This window comes from Varanus komodoensis, unplaced genomic scaffold (assembly GCF_004798865.1).
Source record: "Varanus komodoensis strain SLA01 unplaced genomic scaffold, ASM479886v1 scaffold3, whole genome shotgun sequence".
NCBI classification, from domain to species: Eukaryota; Metazoa; Chordata; class Lepidosauria; order Squamata; family Varanidae; genus Varanus; species Varanus komodoensis.
In genome coordinates, this window is record NW_025335761.1 from 8,845,592 (window position 1) to 8,870,585 (window position 24,994).

The 24,994-nt window shown below is 40.1% G+C and overlaps 1 protein-coding gene across 6 annotated transcripts in view; it reads left to right on the forward strand.

Moving 5' to 3' along the window:
- The first annotated feature begins 453 nt into the window (after positions 1-453).
- Positions 454-24,994, forward strand: part of EXT2 (exostosin glycosyltransferase 2) — a 104,325-nt gene continuing 79,784 nt past the window's right edge. Inside the window, exons 1-7 of one of the 6 annotated variants that reach the window (XM_044435602.1) lie at positions 454-692; positions 4,977-5,542; positions 5,929-6,018; positions 11,084-11,200; positions 15,829-16,024; positions 19,114-19,253; positions 20,039-20,132. In XM_044435602.1, coding sequence (XP_044291537.1) covers positions 5,007-5,542; positions 5,929-6,018; positions 11,084-11,200; positions 15,829-16,024; positions 19,114-19,253; positions 20,039-20,132 — 1,173 coding nt within the window. In that variant the 5' untranslated portion in view covers positions 454-692; positions 4,977-5,006. Of the gene's footprint in view, positions 826-1,868; positions 2,631-4,976; positions 5,543-5,928; positions 6,019-11,083; positions 11,201-15,828; positions 16,025-19,113; positions 19,254-20,038; positions 20,133-24,994 lie in introns of those variants that run through there. The other 5 variants (XM_044435601.1, XM_044435603.1, XM_044435604.1 and 2 more) reach the window with 5 other exon arrangements.

Consider the following 24,994-nt stretch of genomic DNA (forward strand, 5'->3'; position numbering starts at 1 on the left):
CGGGTGACCTCTGGCTTGCTAGCAGGGGGATGATGTGTTATAGCCCAACACATCTGGAGTGCTTCAGGTTGTGCAAGGGTGTTCTACACACATGATACTTTTGACTTGAGATCTGGTCGTATGCGCGGGGCTTGCAGCGCTCAAAGACGGAATGTTAAGAACTGACGGAGGCGTCCATTAATCTAATATGAGGTCGGGCCATTAGGTTCCACAGGGAGGATAAGCAATCCCCCACGCCAGTGTGCGCCTCGCGGACGCAGAGATAGGAAGCTGCCACCCGAGCACAGATACTGTTCATTTTCTCGGGAACAGCAGAACACAACGAACAGCGGGCACGAACAAGAGAGACAGAAAACTCCCGCCAGTCTCCGCAAGGTGGTCGCACAGGAAATTGCGTCACGCACGCCGGAACCCGGAAGAGCCCGCCGCGGCGGCTGGAAACGGCGGGGCCCGGGAGGCGTGTGCCGAGTGTGGCCTCTCCGTCGGGCAGAAGCCCTACAGAGAAAGAGGGCGCCCATGACGCGCTGAGGCCTGCGAGGGCGCCGCCGCTGTGGTTCCTGTGGGGAGAAGCGAAGCGCGTTTCCCCGTCAGCTCCCTCCAAGGTCCTCCCTCTTGGGCGACCGGGTGAGTGGTGGCTTCAGGCAGGGCGGAAGGCTGCTTCGAGATGCGCCGGGCCGGCAGCGCTCGCCAAGGTGACCACTGAGGGTCGCTTCAGGAGGGGTGAGCCGCGCGTGGCCTTCCTCCGCTACTCCCTTTTTGAGCTCCCGAAGCATGCGGGTTAGCGGCGGTGTGTGCGTGTTTCCTTCATAGAGGGACTGCCTTACGGTACTTACCCGCTTCACTGCTGGTGGCAACTCATTCCCTTGGAAGGTCGTCCTTTCCTTTCCAAGGGGGAAAATGGTGTCACTACTGGTAATGGAGAGGATCCAAATGGGAAAAGTTAGGATACAAACAGGGCGGTTTGGCCCTTTTGGGCCTCCCTTTTTATATAGTTTAATGCATCTGCATGGTATGACCTTTGGAAAAGTGGCTGTACCTATTAGGAGGCTCATATGCTTTGCTTTGCCATCCCAGCTGTTAGTGCTTTCACCTTTGCTGTCAATGCCTGTTAGGTATTTGATTTCTATTTTAAATCAAAGACCTTCATTAATCCTCAGTGCATCTTGTATTTTTTTCTCCATCTCCATTCTCATACCCCCAACACACAGATGGTTGGTGTGCTGATAGCAGTGTCTCTAATCTTAAGTTTTAGGATAAAAATGCAGTTAGATCAATCTATTTTTAAAGGAGAAAAATATCACAGTGCTTTCTGTATTTAACATTCTTGGTTTTGTAGCAATGTGTTCACAGGTCCTTGTAAAGATGAATAAGTATTTCCATGGAATGACATGTGTACTGGAGTCTGAGGAGGAAAATATTTTTCTCAGTGGCTCAGGCATTTATCAGATCTTGAGTCTCAGTGAAACACACATTCCACTGGATATGTGAGAGAAAGGCCTTTTGGGTTCTGATGTAGTGGGAGAACTGATAGAATCCTTGGTAGTATGCCATGGTGTATTTGCAAATATTTTGAGGTGTCTACTGTGACTTAACATTCCATAGTTCAGACAGTTCAGTTTGTGGATGTATTCAGAGCAACATCTGGTCAGATACTGTTGGATAATTTTCAGTTTTTAGCATCCAAAAGTGTGGGCCAGGTACTTGGTAAAGTTTGATTAACTATCTTTTTCCTTAGCCCTAACCCTAAAGCTTAATCAATCCAGAAGTGAGTGGATAATTAGCTGGGTTTAGGGGAGTATAAGTTCCTGTTTATGAAAGGGAAAGGTCCTAATTGTTTTAAAGGAGGTGGTGGTGAGATAAAAAATAGTTGGACTTAGAAAATCTGAACATTTTTAGACTAGTGGCTAACATCAGTGTCTTGGGAAGATGTTTAGTGTCTGATAGATTCAGACACTTGTGGGTGGAATTGATTTTTTAAAATCTATTTCAGTTGGGATTTAGGTCTTGATTTGGAATTCAGTTTATCTTAATTCCCCAGTGGGGTGACCTTTGCTAAGAGACATTATCCTGGACATCTCAGAAGCTTTCGGTGCTAATGACCATGGTATACTGGAGAAGTTATGTGAATTAGCTGTGAGTGGTTCTATTTCCTGAAGATGCTGTTAGGGGATTTCTGCTTGAGCCATGGCATTTTTGGTTTCAGGTCTCTTATGGTTCTGTCTCATCTTTTTGATATTTGCTAATGGCACATAATTCTGTCTCTTTTTAGCAGATCTAGTTGCTAAAATGTGATGAAAGTACAAAATTACCTGGATGGGCTAATGGACAGAATGAAGGCTAGTAGATTGAAGCTCTATCCAAATAAGGCAGAGATACCTTTGGTTGGTGATTTGTTTGTCTGAGTAATATTCAGCCTATCCTAGCAGGCTTTGTACATTTTGGGTGCTTATACTTCTGTCTCTGTTATTAAAGGTGTACATGTCTTCTGAGGTGCAAACCCTTTTCACCAGTTTAGGGTGCTAGAGATAGCCTGGCTTCACTGAGACAAGCCCTGATAACATCTTACATAGAATACTGCAGTTCATTGTATGAAGAAGCTGACCTTGAAGATGTTTGGGAACCTCCTGTTGGTAAATATTGTGGCTAGGGTACTAACTGGAACTGCGTGTTATAACAGTTTCATGGAGATGACTGTGTCATCTCCACAGTCTCTAAGTTCAGTTCAAGGCCCTATTTAGAGTGCCGGTGTTAACCTACACAGCACTTCTAAGCTTATGGTCACAGCATCTGAGGGAGTATCTCTTCCTGCCTGTTATGAGCCCTGAGATCATCATCAGCTTTGGGGCCTTCTCTGTCTTTTTATATTATGAATTGCTGATATTTGTGTGATACAAGATGTAATGCATATTTGCTAATTGTTTATGTACCTTCTTATTTGATTAGAAAGCAAAACCACCACCACCACCCCTAGCAGCTTCTGAGACTGATTAAGAGAAGTGGAGAGGTGTTTCCTCCCTTTCCTTCTTGTCCTGCCTGACCTTGGATCTGACCATATAGTTGGCTGCAAATTCAGACTCAAAGAGTGTTCATCAATGGCACATGCTCAGACTGGGGAGAAGTGACAAGTGGTGCACTGCAGGGTTTTACCCAGGGACCAGTATTTTTCAACATTTTTATTAATGATTTAGATGTGGAAGTACAAGGAATGATAATTAAATCTGCAGATGACACAAAACTGTGTGGAATACCAAATACCCTGGAAGTCAGAGATAAGATACAGGGTGATCCTTACTAGGTTGGAATGCTGGGCAGAGATTAGCAGAATGAAATTCAATAGGAATAAATGCCAAGTCCTCCACTTAGGAAAAAGAAACCAAATGGACCACTGCAAGATGGGGAACACTTGGTTCAACAATACTACAAATAGAAGGATCTTGGGGTTGTTGTAGATCACAAGCTAAATATGAGCCAACAATGTGATGCAGCTGCAAAAAGGGCAAAAGCTATTTTGGGCTGCATCAACAGTGGCATCATTTCCAAAACACAAGATGTACTTGTTCCACTATACTCAGCACAAGTCAGACCTCACCTGGAGTACTGTGTCCAATTCTGGGCACCATGCAGAAAAGCTAGAAATGGTACAGAGGGAGGGCAACAAGGATGATTCAGGGCCTGGAAGCAGCCTATGAGGAAAGATTGAGAGAACTGGGCATGTTCAGCCTCCGGAAGAGAGGACTGAGGGGAGACATGATAGCACTCTGCTAGTACTTTGAAGGCCGTTTTAGAGAGGAAGGATAAGATCTCTTCTTGTTCATTCCAGAGTAGTGGACACAGAATAATTGATTTGAGTTAAAAGAAACCAGATTTAGCCTAGACACCAGGAAGAATTTTCTGACAGGCAGGGCAGTACGACAATGGAACCTATTACCTAGGGAAGTTGTGGACTCTCCCTCGCTGGAGACATTCAAAGAATGTTTGGGCAGTCGTCTAAATGGAATGGTGTAGCTTAGTGTCCTGCAATACAGGGGCTTATGGCCTTCTGGCCCCTTTCAACTCTACTATGATTCTATGACCTCTGAGGATGGGAAAGTGACTTGCCTAGGGTGACATTGAATGGACAGCGGTAGCGCAATGGGTTAAGTAGCCCTTACTCTTCTCCTGATTGGAGTGTCAGAGGCTGTTTTTCAATAAATAACAAGCAAGCCAATGCAGAAAAGAAATGCTTACTTGCGTTTGGCTCTTGTATTCCTGTTGCCTATGGTTAAGTATTTAAAAATAAATATTAATAAATGCAGTGTAGGAATGCTGTGAGAAATTGAAACTCTGAGCATCTTGTGATTTTCTTTCTTCTAATTCCACTCTTTAGATCTCTTTGCCAAATCTTTATTGCTGAGACAACTTGACTGAACTTTTTGAGGGAGCATATATACCCATTGTCATGCTTTCTGCTATAATTCCTGCCCACTTTTTACTCCCTGTTCTGTGTATGTTAAATTGGAAACCTACTGGACAGCACTACTGTTAGTCATAGTGCTGCATTTTACTGGGTGGCATTACTGCTGTGGAGTAACTAAAGTCTGAATGTCTAATATTCTGCATTCTGAACATCAGTCTAAATTCAAAACATTAACACTTCCTAATTTTAAAATTATTACATTGGAAGATGTTAACTGTGTAAATAAAATCAAGCCATGGAGCTCACTGGGTGATTCTGGGCCAGTCACAGACTCTCAGATTAACCTATCTCACAGTGGTGCTGTGAGGATAAGATGAAGAGGATGGGGAGAATTGTGTAAGCTGCTTTGAGTTGCTTAGAAGGAGAAAAGGCAAGATATAACTATAATTAATATAAATAATAAATAAAATAAATTTAAGGACAAAGATATTTTAGTAATTGCAATTGAGTTAGAAATCCATACAAAGATGTAAACTTTTCATTTTTATTAATTTTCCTTTGTACATATTCTTTTCTTCAGAAGCTTGTGGGAAAGGTGGCTTGTTTCATTATGTGTGCGTCAGTCAAATATAACACTCGGGGTCCAGCCCTCATCCCAAGAATGAAGACCAAACACCGCATCTACTACATTGCTCTGTTTTCTATTGTGCTGCTGGGCCTCATTGCCACAGGCATGTTCCAGTTCTGGCCACACTCTATAGAGTCCTCAAATGAATGGACAGTTGAAAAGCGCAGCATTCATGATGTACCTGTAGTCAAGATTCCTGCGGACAGTGCAATCCCAGAACGTGGAGACCTCAGCTGCAGGATGCACACATGTTTTGATGTTTACCGCTGTGGCTTCAACCCCAAAAATAAGATCAAGGTCTATATTTATTCTCTAAAGAAGTATGTGGATGAATACGGCATGCCAGTCAGTCATACCATTTCCAAGGAATACAATGAACTGTTAACTGCAATCTCTGACAGTGACTTCTACACAGATGATGTCAACCGTGCCTGTCTCTTTGTGCCATCCATTGACGTGCTGAACCAGAACACCCTCCGCATTAAGGAAACAGCCCAAGCTTTGGCGCAACTATCACGGTACCTGCAGAAAACTTACTGTGTAATGCCAGAGTAAGAATAGGAAACGAAGACTACGGGGTTAAGAGTGAAAAGCCAAACAGTGATGGGGTGAATGATCATTGTTGCTTTTTATGTAGTAGAGCAGTGGTTCTCAGTTGTTTTCCTACTGTCTCCTCCCACAGTTTGGTGGTGATGAAGTTGAGTAATCTTCAAGTAGGTCAACTGCAAGCCATTTAAGAGTGATCAGGCTTTTAGCTAATACAGAAATGGTAATAATGACCGTTATAGCTCATTTGGGATAGTTAGGTTATATTCTTTGTTTTAGAGTTGTGATTTAGAGTGGTTTTGGAAGTATTCTAGTCTTCGTACTACTCTGCTTTTCTTTTTTTTTTTTTTTTTAATAGTTGGGTTCGAGGAACAAATCATCTCTTATTCAACATGTTGCCTGGAGGACCACCTGACTACAACACAGCACTAGATGTTCCAAGGGACAGGTAGGCACCGTGCAGGTACTTGGAGACCTTTTGTTAACAGGCCTCTAACTCAGAACCGTTGCGGAAGAGGGGAGGGAGAGAGAGAGATTGTTCATGTTCATTGGCGTTTCGGAAACATGAAAAAAGGCAAAATGGATTGCCTTAAACTCAGATCAGAAATTAAATAATTTCTTTATGCCACTTTCTAAAACTGAAATACTGTACATGGCTTATATCTAGATGACCCTGATTTATAAAAAGACCTTTTCCTGTTTAAGTTAAACATATAGGCAGGTGTTTAAATCCAGTGCCACTTACACAAGTTTTTGGTTATGTTTTCTTACCCTCAGTGCTGTAATTCTAGTGCTGTAATTCTTTGTGTAGAAAAAGCATGAATGGTAGAGTTCTTAGTTAAAATCAGTGGAAGTGTTATTTATTTACTGAATCCTATCACCATATCCATCTGTCTATTATATTTATATTGAATCTTTTTTTCTTTTATGGAACACTGCCATTCATTGCTCTCAAATTCTGGAAATTATACTCTAGAACTGAAACAGTCAGTGGTATATATGCTTCATTTCTGTTACTTGATGAATTGCAAATAATAGAAATGAATAGGTAATTTGTATAAGATATTGAGTAAGAGCTACGAAATCAGCTGATTTCTTTCACTCTAAATGTTTAATAGGACAATCCAGTGAGGCTTCCAGTGACCCTATGAACTTGGAGAATTATTAGCATCCTCTGGAGGATTTCAGTCCTTTCCCTCCCTCCCTCCCTCCTTATGAGGTGTGGTGGCACAGTGGCTTAATGATGCTGATGTGCCAACCAGAAATGGCTGACACTCTGACTGTTTGAGCCCAGCACCACATGATGGAGTAAACGGCCATCATTCGCCTCTAGCTCTTGCCCCTCCTCAGCAGTTTGAAAGCATGTAATACTGCAAACCGATAAATGGGTACCACTCCATTAGGAAAAACTAGCTGCATTTGTGAGGAGTGTGGGAGCTGGTGCTGGAACTACTCAGATGTGAGGTGAGGTGTGACTGGTGGAAGAAGCCTGGATGAGCTGACAACCTGAACACCTGGTCTGCATGTGTGTGGAGCTAGTCACCCCCTGCAGTGTGCACTGGAGAAGCATGCTAGCATGAACAGAATGAACCAGCAGTTGCAGGCAGCCAAACATCTACTCTGTATTAGCACTGTAGACTTCTGGCTAATTGTTCCATCACCATATGCTGAATAAAAGAAAAGTCCTTTCTCTGCAAAACACATATCCTGCCTCCCTGCATAACTCCTGCAAAGCTCCATCTCTAGGTTGGATTTCAGAGGCATAGCCAGCACTGTTCTTTCCACACTTGCTGAGGGGGTGGAGTGATTTTGGTTTAGGTTCATAGTACCAGCTCTGACCTCGGTGCAAGATTCTGAGATTGGATCTGGGGCCTCTAATAATTGTATGGGCACTGAGACTCTTCCTAGCCTGCACAGGATTGTGCCCAAGAAATAGAACATATATTCTCTTTAAATGTTAACCTGAAACAAAATGCATATTTTTTTGTCTTAAAAAGATTCAAATCCTGTGTATATTTAGATGTTACTGGCCTGTAGAGGGCAGCCAACCATTATTATACAATCTTAATGATTAAAAAGAAAACCTGCTTTGCTGGAATCATAGAATAGTAGAGTTGGAAGGGGCCATGAAGGCCATCGAGTCCAACCTCCTGCTCTTGCAGGACACCAAGTTACACTATCCGACTCAGATGTCTGTCCAGTTTCTTGCTGAGTGTCGCTAGTGTTGGAGAACCCACCAGCTTTCTAGACAGTTGGTTCCACAGTTGTATTGCTCTGACAGTGGGGAAGCTTTTCCTGATGTCCAGCCTGAATCTGGGTTGTTGCAACTTGAATTGATTATTCCACTAGTTCAAGCTAAACATCTTTCACATCCATCCCTCTTTCTTCAGCCATGGTAGATGAACTTTTGTGAGAAAAATTCATGGGCAGGACCTGATGGAGTCACTTATTCTTTGTTGTTAGTCTTTTACATCTGTTGTTCATATGCCACTTTGAAAATTATTGAAAAGTAAGCTATTAGATTAAAATATGGAAAAATACTGACTCATAAAATGAAGCTTTTAAGATTCTGAGCTCACTCCCAATCAGTTTCAGTGGATGACCTTGAAATAAAACAAGTGAGAAAATAATTTCTATCTGTTCACTTCCGTATCTAATGTGAACAGAACATTACAATTTGTTATAATTAAGTGCAACTTAAGGGTAATTAAAATGTAGCAATATCTAATATTTGTATTAAAATTGGAAATCAAGTATTGTTTAGGCAATGGGCCAGGCTTAACTGCTCTGATCTCTGTTCGTTCCCCTTGGATCTTGAGGCTCATTCTGAGAAAGATGGCTATTGCCTAAAGCCTTGTGGTGGTGCTTTTACTGGTGTAGTCATCTCTCACATAAATCCTCCAGAATAAGATCAGTAGTAGAGACCAAGGTGTAAGCGGCTTGCTTGCTTGGAGATCATTTTTTCTGAGCGAGCAAACCACTGCCTCCCCATGTGTGGGACGAGGTGGGCGGCGGCAGGTCCAAATGGACATCCAGCCCCTGGGTTGTATGGTTTGAGGACCCATGCTTTAGCCAGTCTCACAAGAATTTGACTGAATCTTGTGTGAATATGGTGTGAAGCACAGTAAAACCTTGGATTGCGAGTAACTTGGTCTGTGAGTGTTTTGCAAGACGAGCAAAAAGTTTTTCTAAATTTTAACTTGATAAATGAGCGATGTCTTGCAGAATGAGTATACTGCATGCTTTGCCTGCCAAGCATCACATCACAACTGAGCTCCGGTTCTTCTCTCTCTCGCTGCGGGTGTGAGTACAGCGTCATCTCCCCCCCCCGAGTGCGCCTGCAGTCGCGCCCGTCACCCCCCGAATGTGCCCACCTGCCCCACAAGCGCACCCGCTTCACATTTTTGTGATTTAAAAAAAAAGTTACAGAATGGATTAACCTTATTTACATTGAACCTTATTGGGAAATTCACTTTGATGTACAAGTGCTTTGGATTACAAGTATGTTTCCGGAACGAATTATGCTCGCAATCCAAGGTTTTACTGTACTTATTATGCTGTTTTGTCAGTGGGGAGCATGTACACTATCTCCTGCCTTTTTCCGTCTCATTGTTAAATGAAAACAACAAGCTAATTTTAATCGGCACAGTGAAATATTGCAGACAACTTTGTCACACCTGTGACTTTTTAAAACTACTTTGAACTTTTTTATTCTGGAATTGCCTCAGTCTGGAAATCCTGTAGCTAGGCTTTCAACATACCAGCTGCAGCATTTCCTTGTGACTAATATCCAGTATCTTTTTTCTGTTTAAAAGCATCATATTTTCATTGTGCATTCTTATCTTTTGTCATTTATGGTTGATAGTGTATAATTTATTGTATAATCAAATACGCATGTTGTTCATTCTTGTATGCACATGTTTAGTTGTTTTCATTTCAAATGATGGTGAAATGATATTGCACATATTTTAGGAATCCCTGATAAACTGGTTGAAGATGGAAAAGGAAACATCACATTCTTTGTGGTCTTGGTGAAGTCTTACATCCTTCATGTACTTATGCAGAGCAGTATTTGTAATCTTCCAAAGCTAGGCAGTGAAATGTTTGGCTGGAAGACTGTGTTAATAATTGGGAAATTTTAATTAATCCAGCTAAAATGTTGCCAGGTTCCTGGACTTCAGCAAAATATTCTTCAATTTTAACACTAGTCATACTGCTAAATAGACGTGACAAAATAAGTTCAATGGCAATAAAGGGACAAAAACAAAGCCTGTTTAAAATTTCAAGGATATTTTTAGGATAGCACTGGTAAAGCCATTTACGTGCATTTTATGAGGTGTCTAACTTCTGTAGACATGGTAGTAAGATTGACCAGAAGCACCTTTGTTGGCTGCAGGTACTACAACTGAGAAGGTATATAGTACAAAATTTGAGGAGTAACATATTAAAAACAGATCAGGAAATAAATTAATTTTGGCAGAAATCTCTACAGCTTCTAGCATTTATTTGTAATGTATTTTTGGATAATACCAGGCAGATGGGGAATTATTTTAAAATGAGTTGGCATCAATAATTAGGTTATGAGCTTTTGAGTGATAAATGCATTTCCACTCAAGAAGTGGCAAGGTCTTATGCTGTTAATATGAGATAAAACCACAGTAAGCCAATTGTTGGGTAGTATCTGACCCCCAAGGCAATATTTGTGTACAATATATCAATATATGGGCTCTGATGCATGTTGGAAACATGAAGCCACAAATGGAAATACATCCATGAGTGTTGGAATTTTCCAAGGACATGGTTATTCTGTGAGCTGGTAAAGAAGAAAATGCAGCTAATTTTTGGTGAAACTATCCCAGATGACCCGTTGATAAGGTTATTAGGGTATTTTAAAGAGGCAGTTAAAAGACCATAAGTTAGTGAGCATTAGTAACAATCAGAGGTATCTTCACATAATGGAGGCAGAAAATACGACAGGTGATCATAATGACTAAGATAATAATTGTAAGAATAAAAGAGGGGAAAAGAGTAAAATTAAATTTTAGGAGAAATGGGGTTATATAGATCTTTACATGATGGGCAATATTGTTCCTAGGGTTCAAATATGATGGAAGATGAAATTTGTTAATTGTTAAAGGACAATTGGGAGTTGTGTCGTTAATATTTTTATTACATGTGCTATATATTATACACCATATCTACAGTGTTTTAATATATTGTTTACTATGTAGTAAAGCTTATCTTGTCTGAAAATAAAGAAGAAAATGAAAAATATCTTACTGCAGCTCAAAAGTAGAAGTGGAAAGTTTGTATGAACACACATCTGGAACTCCTACCTAGGAATTTGAGATCAGAATTCATTATATGTATTGTCTTTGACTCAATTTATTCCTAATTCTGCAGAGCTGCTTCCCAGTTCCCTTTCTACCAGTCCTAGTATCCAAAAGTTTTGAGCGAGTGAGAGTGCTTTGGGAAAATAGGATTCTAGCTGAACTTTTCTCTCTTGTCTTCAGAGCTTTGTTGGCAGGAGGAGGCTTTTCTACATGGACCTACCGGCAAGGATATGATGTCAGTATTCCTGTTTACAGTCCACTTTCTGCAGAGGTTCAACTGCCAAGTAAAGGACTGGGGTGAGCTGAGGATGAGTGGAATGATGCAGTGTGGTTGTGTTTTTGTTCTCAGCATTGCAGGTTGTCATAGCTTCTTGGCAATTTGATCCGTAAGACTAGGCATTTACAATATGAGGTATCATTTTTCTAGTCTCAGTGCTCTTTTAATTTTCAAGATTATGAAGCTATACTGTGGGTATACATTATCACTTTAGAGACTGTCCTATAAGTACTGTAGAAAATCCACATTTTAATTAAGTCTATGAAGCAATTTTCAGTACTGTCTCTTACCATTTTTGAACAATAAAGGCTGCTTTGACAGGGTGCCTCACTTGGAGTTTTGTAAAAAACAAGCTTATGTGTGTGAAAAGTTGTTTCTGCTACAGAAGGGCCCCACTACCACCACTGCAATTAAAGGTCTCATATATGCTGTCTGAAATACTGTCTTTCCTCATTTTCTCCTGTGTTCCTGGATTCCACTGCTTACGCCAGCCTGTTTTTATGAATTTGAAACTTCCAAAATTCTCTCAAAACAGCAAGTGTATTTTACTTGCTGAATTTTTGTCCTATAGTAGAACTACACTAATGCATTAAAATCTTGAAACTAATAAAGCATGCTTTATTGGTTAGGTACCAGAGCCAGATCAAAACTAAACATTATTGTAATAAAATGTGCACAGATAAAAAGATAAAAGATAAACCTAAACACTGAACATGCTCAATGGACTCCAGAAGGCACAGACATAATATACAGTGGATGAGATACCGTAGGTGTGGAGTGCCATCTGCTGGCCAGTGATTACCTTAAAAAGCTCAACATAAATAAGCTCAACATACTAAAAAAATGGTTTGGCTTGCAATTATTCAAATGAGGTATTGGGATTTGTATTGGATATTGATCTTTTTTTTGTTTAACCAATAGCCTGGCTTGACATCTTCCCTCATGCTCATCTTCTTCAATCATGTGCTAGTTAGCCCAGACCAGTTCAGAAAAGAATTGAAGGTCTATTTTGTTGAATACGTTGATGCCAGAGAAGTGAGTTTTCTTCTTTACCCTTCACCATCACAGTCTTCAGATGGTCTTTCACCTGTGTTTGGTCACTTCCATCCTGAGTTTTTCCAGTGCCGCTAATCAAGGCACCAATGCAATTTCCTTGCCCTCAACTCCCTGTTAAATCAAAACACCATCTTGGCTCTATTAGGAGGAAGAGAGTGTTTGGAAATTATAATGAGAGCATTCCCATCATTTCAGTATTCCACAGTTTATCCAACAATTCTGACAAGGTGATCCTAAGCATGGTCAGGATGGCATTTGGATTGATCAGTCTCCTAGGGCAGATCAATTTACCTGGGAATGTATCCCTGTACAGGTCTGTACTATGGTCAGTCCAAAGCCAACCAGTTATCCGCACATGGCAGTGATGCCATGTGTAACTCCTCCATCTTCAGAACGTTAACTCTGCCAGAACAGAATACCAAATTCCGCAGGATGCATAGGGTGAAGTACAACTTGGGAGTAGAGATGTGTGAAGAATCAGTTTGGGGCTGGGAATCTGTCAGATTTCCTGGGCTTGGCTCCCTTTACTCTGGTCTACTTGCAGCATTCCTGACCCCAAATTCCTGGCAAGTGCTCCCAGCATTCCTGGGGCACTCACCAGAAATCAAGCCCTACACACCACACAAGCAGTACACTTCTTCTGTGCCTGGTGCTGCCACTCCTGGCTGCAATAGGCAGGGGAAAAAGTTGGTTTCCAGGAATGGTGCCTGGTACAGCATCTGTCTTTAATGTCTTGCAACTGCTCTTTTAGTGGCTCTACCTGATGGGAGAGGTTGCTGGTTGCATAACTGAGTTCATGAGCTTTCAGAGTTGCATGGATAACAGAAGGATGGATTCTGAAAGGGTTCATCTCAACCCTAGTTGGGAGAAATAACATAGTTGTCATGGTGGATGTGAAATTCTGAACTGCTCCTGAGTGACCTCGGTGTAAATGCTGAAATCCTCCAGAACAAGAATCCTAGAGTGATCCAGTGCGAACCCTGAGACTGCACTGGCTACTTTGGGAAGGGAGACTGTTCAGTGGGGTGGATAGTATGCCAACAGAATCCCTGTGCTGTCCTGGTTATGCAACTACAGCAACGTGCAGGCAAAGTCAGCAAAATGCCATTTAGCAGTTTGCTAGTTAGTAAGAGAACATAGAAAATCGCCTTTTTAAAAATCATACCATGGATCCATCTAGCCCAGTATTGTTGATGGCAACCGGCCAGAGGTTTTCCAGCCCTATCTGAAGATGCTCAGGATTGAACTTGGGACCTTCTGCATCAAAGCAGTTGCTCTGCCACTGAGCCTCAGCCCCTCCTATGGAGGTAGAATTTCCACAAACTGTTGCCACTCCACTTCCTCAGCTCTAGGATGATGTGTCACAGAATAAAATGACAGGACAGCTGGGTGGGACATACTCCCCACTCTTCTCTCATCTGGATCTCTGTGATACATCCCAACTTTACCTCATCATCTTGAATAAAATCCTTGGTGGATGGTGTTTTCACAGAGACTGAACTGATGTAAAAAGTAGGACTTTCAGACTAGGATAACTTCCTTTGCTGTCAACATGACTTCTTTCAGGAGATAAACAAGCTGAAAGGAGAAGAGTGGTAATGGCCAACCATTCCCCTGCAATGGCTAGGCTGGACTCTTCCACTGCATCTCCACTTGAATAGTTGTGCCTAACTTGTTTTCAGTTCCTCATTCTCATAAAGCACAGTATGGTGATGCTAAACCCTTGCCCTAAAAATACCAGGTCTAAGTGGTCCAGGCAGTAGCATTGTCTTCACAAATAACATGCACAAACATCCCCAGCAACACAAAGTGATGTGCCTTTGGCTTCTTAGGAATTATAAATGGGTGACCCTCTTTCAAGTTTTACATTAGGTGGTGACCTTGCCATCCGAGGCCAGTATTTCTGTTATAGCCCCCTCTGTTCCCACAATGATCCAGAGTTGCTTCAGCTGCTAGAAGATGCTGAATCACTGGCAGAAACTTTTCAGAGGCCTAGGTCTTCTGCAGTTGATCTACCTGAGAGGAAGTTTTTGTAAGCAGGTGAAATGGTAAAAGCTGATCTTTCCCTTTGCTACTGGAGTGCCAGCTCATATATCTTGCAGCTTATTCAGAACACAGAGGAAATGATGTTGAAAAGAACAGTAAGCAATGTTTGTGTTTACATGTGTTACAAAGCTGTAATTTTTAACAGCTAGTCATTCAGTGATGGTAAAGGTGTGGGAAATACTGGAGCTCTTACCCAGTCAGGCTAGACAATACCGTACTAGATGGACTAATGGCCTTGCTAGTTAGTATGTCAGCTTTACATGTTCAAAGGTAGGATTATGTACCCAGTAGCTGCCTGCCAGTTTTTGAGAATTGTAAAGCAGATGCTCAGCGGACAGACTATCTGTTGAGCAAATGGCTCCAGATGACTCAAGTAAAGCAAGACACATGCTCTAGGCCCAATATCAGAGTATTGGTGCTGTATTATAGTGGAAGGTGTCCTCTTTTCCTGATCACTGATTGTAGCACATGTTTGACCCCTGATAACACTCCTGTATAAATCAGCTTACAGAATAATGATTGCATTACTTCTAAAGTTATGAAAACCTAACTGAAACTTGAGGTTGATTCTCAACTGCAGTTATAGTGTTCTGTTACCAGTATTAGTTGTGGATTGGTTGCCGAGTGCATGTCTGAATTGGTATGTATTCCTCAGGGATTGTTTAGTCATGAGTATACATTTCTTATTAAATCCTGTTCATCTGCATTATAGACTACGTTGGTCATTTATATCTTCTAGTGTAAACAAATGATTAGAAAAAATGCCAGTTTTATTAAAAAAAATTAGGTCATGGTACAGAAGGAATGCCTGCATTATATTGAGAATAGATCCCAAGGAGAACTTGCTGTGCCTCTGCTGTATTGCTAATCAAAACTGAAGTGGTTGTGAAGAAGAAAACATTTTCTGTTGTATGTATTTCCCCAGAAATTTTACAAACGGCACAAAGGACAAGCTGGCATCTAGCCACAGGAATAATAGAGGTTTAACTTAAGAAGAAATCCTTTTCAGTATGAAGTCAGAACTCCTTGTGAAATGTACATAATTTGGTGCTTTCCTTTCTGCTTTTAAAGTATCTCAATAGTATGTTATTGGGAATGAAGTCCCATTTATTTCAATAAAACTTGCTTCCAGATAAGGATGTTTATTCAAATTCAATGAGACTGACATGAGTAAACATACAAAGGATCAGGTTGTTAGCCTCTAATCCTGCCATACTTATTCAGATTTCCGAGACATAGAACTTGATGGGACTCATTGTATATACTGTATTTTATAGTTTACCGATGTATCTCATATATATGCTAATACCTACTATTTGTTTCTCATGCAACTGCTTTAGGAACCTTCCTGGAATTTTGTTTTACTGTACCAGTACATGAACCATTTTGCCTCTCATCTTGTTGTTGGCTTTCCAAATAACAGAAAAAGTGCTTAGGGGTGCACTAACAAGCCCAACACTTAGAGCAACATAAAGGAAAGCCCTTCCTAGATTATCTAATAAGGACACTGCTAGACTTGTCAGGTTCCCATTGTTGTGCTTCTTAGTCCCCGCAGGTACTTTCTTCTATCATCTCAAATGGCTCTGCATCCTGAATACCGTTCTGAATTAGAGGCTCTTCAAGCTGGAAATCCAGAATCTGTGCTAGTTGTAGACAAGTGTACCAACCTCTCAGAGGAAGTCCCTTTCATTCGTAAGCGTTGCCACAAGAATCAGATATTTGATTACCCTCAGGTGCTTCAGGTAATTATGCCTGTCAAGTGTATCCTTTTATTTTTTGTTTTGTTCCAGGAGGGCATGAATTTTTAAAGTGGTTTATCATGCTGTTATAACTGATTGATTAGATACTTGATACAAGCTCTCACTGATTATACATGGAGGGTTAGATCCAGAATTACCTTACCATGAGTGAAAGCATTTCTTTTGGGATCAGAAGACTCTGAGATGCAGAGTTACACGTATTTATGGAAGAAGATTTCTGTAGATGGACATGCTGCATTTCTAGTTGTAAAAATGTGAATAATTCTTCTTACCTGACAAATAAGATTATTAAACCTGCTAAGGGAGCCTTATCAGCTAAGGATAAAAATCCAATAAACAAACAAATAAATAAATAAATGATAATGTAGAAGTTATGCCTGTACTTCTGAAATTGAAGAAGCAGAAACACCTTTAATTCTACAACTCTTGAGGCCCTTTTCCTTAGGCCAAGAAGATACAACCTGACTTGTGTGTCTTGGTATATGGCACTGATGTCCTAAGGTGTAGAAATACAGAAAAAAATATTACTGTCATACTGCTACTTCCCATCTTCAACTGTAGCAAACAATCAGTCCCTGACGTCTCTGAAGGAGGGTGAAGCCAGCAGCCTTTTGGAGAAAGGAATACCATTATGGAAATGTCTTATTTATATACCAAAGATGTTTAAAATCCTATGCTAAAAAGTGGGATCAACAGTTTCCCTAAATCCACAATTCTATCACAAATGCAACTGATTTCTGGTTCCTTTTTCATTCCTTAAAGGCTGACTGAATTGTCTTAGCAGTTAGAAGTTTTGTGCAGGAACAAAAAGCCTTATATCTGTTATAAAGAGTTAAAATAGTTTCCTTCATGGAACCTAACATCTCCCTTTGGAATGTCTGGCTGATAATGGTGATGATAAGAAGAGATGTATTTCTAGTAACTTTGGTCTAGACAGGAAGAATGTTTAGTTGGGTAGATGAGCACGAGCAGGCTTGTACGGGTATTTTTTCCCTCTGGAATCCCTGACCCTTAGTAGAATGACTAGGATTTTCCACCTGTGATTCTTTAATCTTATCAAGGGATGTTTCTGGCTTTTTTACTCCTGAAATCCAGTAAGATGTTAATGTATGCTAATCTGACATAATTTCTAGATGAGCATAGGAAGCTGCCTTATACTTGGTCCATCCAGAGCAATATTGTTGACACTATTGGCAGTGGCTCTCTAAGGTTCAGGCAGGAGTTTCCAGCTCTGTCTGAAGATGCCAGGGATAGGATGTAAGATACAGCCTTGCTAAAAGAGAGAGCTTTGGTGGGAGGTCCAAGTACTTGCTGATCCTTTCAGGGTCTCTGTCATGATTATACCCCATTACTTTCTCCATATTCTAGAATATTAGCTATTCACTCTTGTGGAAGAAATAAAATTTTGGGACGGAGCCCAGGTGTAGCCCATTTACTCCTGTAGCACTGGGGGAACTCCACCTATCCCATTTTGGTTTGATGTTTTGTTATAATTGGTTGGTGATTGTTAGCTTATTTGTAACCCACTTTTGAGATTGAAGGGCAGCATATAATTTTTTAAAACTACTGAGAGCAAAACTTTCTCCCCCATTTTAATAATTGTGCCCAAAAGTATTAGAGGAAAGGAATTTTTCTCCTGCCTCATTGCTGTTGTGTACAAACCCTTATAGTCTCTTACTGGAGCGGCTGGCTTCCATTCACTTCTGTAGGAGAAAAGAACACTATAGGGTGCACCACACTGGAAGCGGGTTGCGATCAACCCACAGAAGCCTGTCAGTTAAGGCAAATGCATTTCATTGTGTAATTTGTTCCACATGTCAGAATTAGATTTGCTTTGGCATTGTCAGCACAGGATGCTCTTGTGCTTTCTTCATGCTTTGACCCTTTAAACAAACAAAGTACTTAAGCCAAATTGAAAGCTGAAAATGGGAGTTTATTCCATACAAAAACTCCTGTATTTTCTATAAATGAGAACACCCACTTTCCCAAGGGGACATGCTCCTCAGGCCATTAGCAGCAAAGAGCTTTTTGGCTTTCTGCTCTCCTGCTGCTATCGCAAGAGGTATCTTGCAGTGCTCTCAGTGCATTTAAATGTTTCTGTTCTTTTTTAATCTGTGGGAACAACCTATTAAATTCTAGTTTCCTTTTGCTCTTAATGAATCTTGTTAGTAGTCCACTCAGTCAACTCAGAACCAGATCTAGTTGACCTCTATTCAGTCTGTTCTCTCAAATCTTCCCCAAACTTGGCATGTTAAAACTAACCACAGTATGCATACACAGTGCAAATACATATTTTGCAAAGCACATTAACTTTCCAAGCAAAGGAGGGAGGGTGTGATCTGGTCCAGGGACCCTAAATTTGCATTTGAATTTACCATTCTGAAGAAAGTGTATTCTGTTTTAGGTGGTGCACACATATCTCGCAGTAGGCATCTTCTTGAAAGAGACAGTACTCCTGTGAAAGAAGCAGGAATACCTCTTCTCAGATGTTGCTTTCCACTTGCAATTGTTGCCTTAAAAATCATTTAAAAAGTTAATATTGACCAGTCAATTGGGAACACTGTTTTAATTACTCAGAATGTTTTAACTGTGAGGAATTAATTGGCAAAATATGCCAGACACATGTGTGCATAGGCATTCATACGTAGCGGTCATTGTTTTTTACAAGTGTGGAGCAAGAAGCACTGGTGTTTTCCATCTCAGTGTACAGCTTCAATGCAAGATGAAATAGTTTCTTCAAGCAAAATGGCACCCCTTTAAAATCTCAGAAAATTATTTGGAAAGACCTCCATTTTAGAAATTATCTTAAAAACTAAAAAAAGAAGAAGAAGAAGAAGAAGAAGCCTGGTTTGCATTTCTCATGATTGGTACCCCTCAACCTAGCTACAAAGTAGAACATGATAAGGCAGAGAATAATCTATATATCCATTTTGAAAAGGATAGGTATTCATATGACAAATAATTTAACTGGTACAATAGTAAGATTCAAATGAAAAGCTACTTCTTCCCGAAATACCAAAATAAGGAAAGGAGTTCTATATATGATCATTTAATGTGCCTTTTGCCAACAGGAAGCCACATTTTGTGTGGTTCTGCGAGGAGCCCGCTTGGGACAAGCTGTACTGAGTGATGTACTTCAGGCTGGTTGCATCCCTGTTATCGTAGCCGATTCGTATATCTTGCCTTTCTCTGAAGTTCTGGACTGGAAAAGGTATATTAAAGTCTTGTATGATCAATAATTGCAGCTTATTTGCAAACTGCATGGGTGTGCAGTGTTACTATTGTGCAGCACCCCCCCCCCCCCATTAGGTTATTTATGTGGGTTGGCCTCTACTGGCATTCATGCAGCCTCTGAACAGAATGCTATAGTTATCTGTTGCATGTAGGAGGGAAGGGTATAGTGTTTTTCATGACCAGTCATTACCTTTACATCACTTCTTGGGCATATCAACTTTGCTCCATAAAAAAAAAAGATTTCCAATTTCCAGTCAGCTAACTAATAAACTGTGTTGTATCCAGAGAGTTTGCTTCTGTCAGTGGAAGTCCCACCTAAGTGGACTTTCACTTTCACTTGGGATGTTTGAGCCAGTGGGCAGGAGAGAGGAGCTATTTTTGCCAATTGCTGTGACTCTGCAACCCACAGCACCACTTCCAGTGATGTATGAGCTACTGGTAAAGCATGTAGAAAGCCCCAAGTGCAGTCCCTGGCATTTCCAAATAGACCTTGAAAACTGCTTTCCTGAAACCCTGGAGAGCCACTGCCAGTCTGTTAACAATACCAGTCTAGTTGGTCAAATCGTCTGACTCAATATAAGGCAGTTATAGAAGGAGCCCTTCTGTTATTGAGGGTGCCAAGTCTGCATCCAACACTGCTCTTGCCTTTCTCCAAAGTTATTAATTATGAAATTGGGAGGAGTTTGCCAGCAAGGTATATTGAAAATACTTTCTTCTGTTGCTTTTTCTAAAATTCTCCATGTTTTCCTTTTCACACTTCAGGGCTTCTGTGGTGATACCTGAAGAAAAGATGTCTGAAATGTACAGCATTCTGCAAAGCATACCCCAACGACAGATTGAGGAAATGCAGAGACAGGTAGAATAGAATGTATATGAGTCATGAATGAGTCCTTTCGGTCAAAGCCCAAGTTTACTTGGTGAATTGGGACAAATGATCTACATGTTCCTATATTTTAAAGTTTAATTTGTTCAGGGGATGTGCTGAATATTGTATATTGCTACATGGTGATGAGTAGGTACACTGAAGTTGATCAGTTTTGTTCTGTATCTTGTCAAGGGAATGTCCATTCCCATCTTCAGTTATGTAGCTTGGAGCTATGGCTGCTACATATTATCTAGATGGCCATAGGAAAAATTGGAGGTGCAGCTCTGAACTTGAAATATCGCTCCAAAATCAGCTACATGTTTTGAAGGCAGATGAATCCTTGCCTCTGTTTTCCCCTCCCTCTCTCCCTTCATTGAATACCTGTAGTTCCCAGAGTTTGGAGGCCTATGGACAACCACTTTAGATGGAATCTTTAGACTACAGTTCTGTCCCAGTGAAATAGGACTTGCTTCAACTCCTGTTGCTTGATATTTAGTTCCTTGAAATGATCAGCAGAATTGCTACAAAAAACACTTCAAATGAGAAGTGGTTAAAGGTTCATTGAATGACTGCATAGGATTTGGAACTTTGTTCATTGCATTTGTATATGGAATTCCTTTGGACTCAGTAGGGGCCAGTATTGTGCAGAACATACACAAAAAAGGTATTCATATCATACCTCCTGTGAGAAATGCTAGTGTTTTGATCTAGTTTTCACTAATATTTTGAACTAGTGAGCTAAAGAACTTAGGGTGGACATGTCCTTATTTTTTTCTGTCTTTTGTATTATCTTTGGCCTGGTCTAAATGTCTCCTTGAGAGGCTTACAGACCAATTAAAAAGAGTTATCTACATTGTTTGAATATGCAGTCCCCAGTTCGCGGTTTGCAATTCTTTACCACCAACCCCAATCAGCATGGATTATTCAAGGGTTAAATGCATAATCCTTGATTAGTAGGAGGATTCACATGGCATGCCACAATCCCTGATTGGGTTGTATATTCAAATTGTTGGTTGTGCTGCAACTCATCCTGGGTTAAATAACTCATGATGAACAGGTCGTGTTGTGCAGACTTGCTGTGTTGTGCAGACTAGACAGCATTGTGCAGAATCTTGAAGCAGTGAAGCATCCATTTGTCAGTGTGTCTTGTAGGGCATTCATGTAACAGTATTTTAATTGTGTTCAAGCTGGATTTCCTGTGTATTTGTCACATGTATAGTCTGCCCTTCCTCCAAGAAGCCTTATGCAGCATACATGATCCTCTACCATTTCATCTTCACAACAACCATTTGAGGCAGGTTATGCTGAAAGTCAGTGACTGACCCAAATAAGCTTCTTGGCTGTATGGGGACTAGAATCCAGATCTCTGGAGTATCAGTCTAACTTTCTAGCCACCATACCAGTATGATTCTCCAGAAGCTTTGTGTTACAGCTCCCACAATCCCATTCCACTGGCTGTAGTGGTTTGAGCTGAAGGGAGCTGTAGGCCAAATCATTTGGTATACAACCCATTGACTGTTCCTATTCTACCCCACATTTTGGAGAGACAAGAAGATCTTCTTTAGCAGATACATGGTTACATGAAATAAATGAGTTATAGATATAAGTTGTGACTTGGATTTAAATGTCCAAATGTGTCAGCCCTGTGAATCATGAGATTTTTTCCCCCTCTTCCACAATATGCTAGTTTGAAAACTGGCATGTTTCCCAACATTGGTAGTTAATTATCATTTTCTCTGTACAATCATGAAAGCTAAACATAATTTTAAAGCACGTTTTTTCCTTTCATGATGAATGATTTCATTCAACCCACTATGAGCTTCTGGTAAATAGTCTTCTGCAGACTATAATAAGGAGGACACAAGATCATATTGAAAAACTTAAAAGTGAGCATAAATATCAGGGCCTTCCATAATATGAAGACTGTGAGGCAGTAGTTTTCCTATCCAAGTCCTAGAAACAAATGTGTGCTTGGATCATGTGAGATAATTAGATTAGTTACTTAAGTTAGTGCATGTGATTCTCCTGATATTTTTCTTGTGCTGAGAGACTTTGCCGATATGATAAACAGCCAGAAGAGGTCTCTGCTCCCTTGATGCATTCAGATTTTCTTAACCCTTTTGCTTAGACCTTCTACTTGGAAGCAAAAATCAGTCAATTAACCAGTATGGTTAAGTTAGAAACTATTACCTTATGCTTAGCCACTGAGGGGAGCAAAGAGAACATGACTTTGCTGTAAGAGAGTCTGTAGATGTGTGACCTGATATCTATGCTAACTAGTGAGACTATGCAAGAGTGCCTGTTTCAGCAGACTTTAGTAACTTTAGTCCTTTGTTTGCACTACATGTCCCCATGGTCTGAATTATAATCTAAAACCTGCTACAATAATGCACACAACAGCAAATACATATCTGTAGATGTGTAATTGTGTTTATGGGTACCTCCCCCTTCCTTTTAGTCTATGGAGGATGCAACATCTGGCAAAGATGTAGGGATGAAATTAGAGCCACATCTGTCAGTGTTCTGGAATCACAGGATTGTAGAGTTGGAAGTGCTCCAGTGGTTTGGCTAATCAACCCCCACCCCCAAACTACAACTTAGGCTGTCCCAGACTGTAGTACCCTTACCAAATGTGTATTTGACTTTTTTTGGTGGGACTTTGAAGCAATGAGATTCCACACCTTTCATACATCATTTATTCTGTTACTGAGTTGCTCTTTAATCAGGAAGTTTTCCCTAAATCTACTTTGATTTAAAATGATTGTTTCTTCTCATTTATCCTCTGGGGATAAGACAAATGACTCCAAGATCTGTTTTCTGAGAGAGATAGAGAGAGAGGGAGAGAATTGAAAACTTTCACCTTCCATACTTCTACATTAGCCTTAGTTGTTATAGTTTTCTGTATTATAAGTACTCTAAGTAATATAATGCATGTTTAGATTATATTGTTCCTTATTTTGACTTTGTTTCTTTGCAAGGGAAACAAAATGTAAAATGTGGTCTTTGCTAAAATATTTGGTAACTTTAGTTAAAGTGTCAATGATTTTATATTTTTTCCACATCTTAAAAAATATGCTGTTGATAATATGATGATACAGTAGAAAGGCAATTTCTTTTATTAATTAATTAAAAGGCTGATGATCCACTTAGAGTGCAATCTTAGAATGAAAAAACCTCAATGATTAATATTTTTATATATTAACTAGAAGTCATTCTGGTGTTAAATGAGAGTTTTCAACATACTGTTATTTAGACTCCTAATAGCTTGAATATGTAGCCTCTTCCTCCATGCCTTTCACTTTAATTGGTGTCTAATTTGGTGAAAGCATCAAATTAAAAAAAAAAAAAAACAAGGGGGACAAAATTTGAAATGTCACAAAAGAAATTATTCTTCTATATTGTATGAGGATATATAGCATATGAGGTAGTCCACTGTAAGGAGAAATATTTTATATTTTTATAGCCTTTCAAGTGGCAATGTAGTTTAAATTCTTAGTTGGCAAACTCAAATTTGATGCAACTAATATCAGATTTTTAGGTACTTGCTGAAAAGACTGTGGGATTTTTTCCTTTAAGTCCTAGTGTTAATATTCCTGTATCTAAAAGCAAACATTATAATATAGCCTTCGTGGCAGAAATTTTCCTAAATTCTGCTGCTTTTTTCTACGTACTGTGCTCAGAATGTTCACATTTCATCTATTGTCAGCCTTATTTATTAGCAGATTTTTATGCTGAAACATTTGTGGAATCTCTCCTGCAACACATGGTTGTGTGATATTTGTAAGAAATGTGTATAAAGAATTGTCTCCAGCATAGCTGCTGAACAGCAAAGTAGTCCATGGATGCACATTCTTAGTCTGTGTGAAGAAACTCACCACCTGCTTAGCAGCTGTTCACTTTCTTTCTTTCTTTCTTTTTTTTTTTTTTTGCGCCATGGAGCTATTTCACAATGAAGTGATGGGTTAAAGATGGCCCTTGACACAAAGGTTAAAAACATACTTGTTTTCTCTCTAATATGAAGGGGCTGGGGCGAGGGTGAGAAGAGAGTGCTGGCATTTGCCAGTACATTGATTCTGCAGATTTTCATTCTCTGTGCTTCCCTTTCATTTTTGCTTTCCTAAAAGAGATGAACTTATGTGGTACTGTGCAAGCATGATTTAATAAAAGAAATCTCAAGCTTCAGGTACTGGCTGAATGAAAACTACTAAGAAAATTCCAAGTTTCTAACATATCAGCTGGTAGGAGCCAAGGTAATAAAAGTGTTGGTGTGTCTTCTGGGGAAGGGTGGGGAGATGAGGAAACATTATTTCTTTCATACTGTCTGTGGGTCTGTCCTTCACCATTATTTGTTCACTTTGCAATTTGATATCCTGCAGTATTTATTTCTATCCCCTTCTGTGTAGCTACTTTCAAGATTATTATACATGATATTCTGGAATCTGGATGAAGCTTTCAGACAAATACCATCTGTCACTGCATAGCTGTACCTTTCTTCATAATTATTTCTTTTTTATTTTGTTTACCCATTGCAGTTGCTTAACACGTAGCTGTGTATGCACTGTTTTTATGGGTGTTTCTTCTTGGCTATGTTTAGTAAACTAAGATATTAAACCAAGTATTGCCCAACCATATATATATCCTTACTTCCACTTTCCTCCTCCCTTTACCCAAGCAGTGAAACAAACTAGGAAGCCACAGTTAACCATTTATTTATTTATTGTATTTTATATCCTACATTTTTACCTCTTGCAAGAAACTGAGAGTGGCAAAGGTCTTCTTCCTTCCCATTTTGTCCTAACAGCAGCCTTATGAGGTAATCAAAGCTGCAAGTCGGTGATTGGTCCAAAGTCACC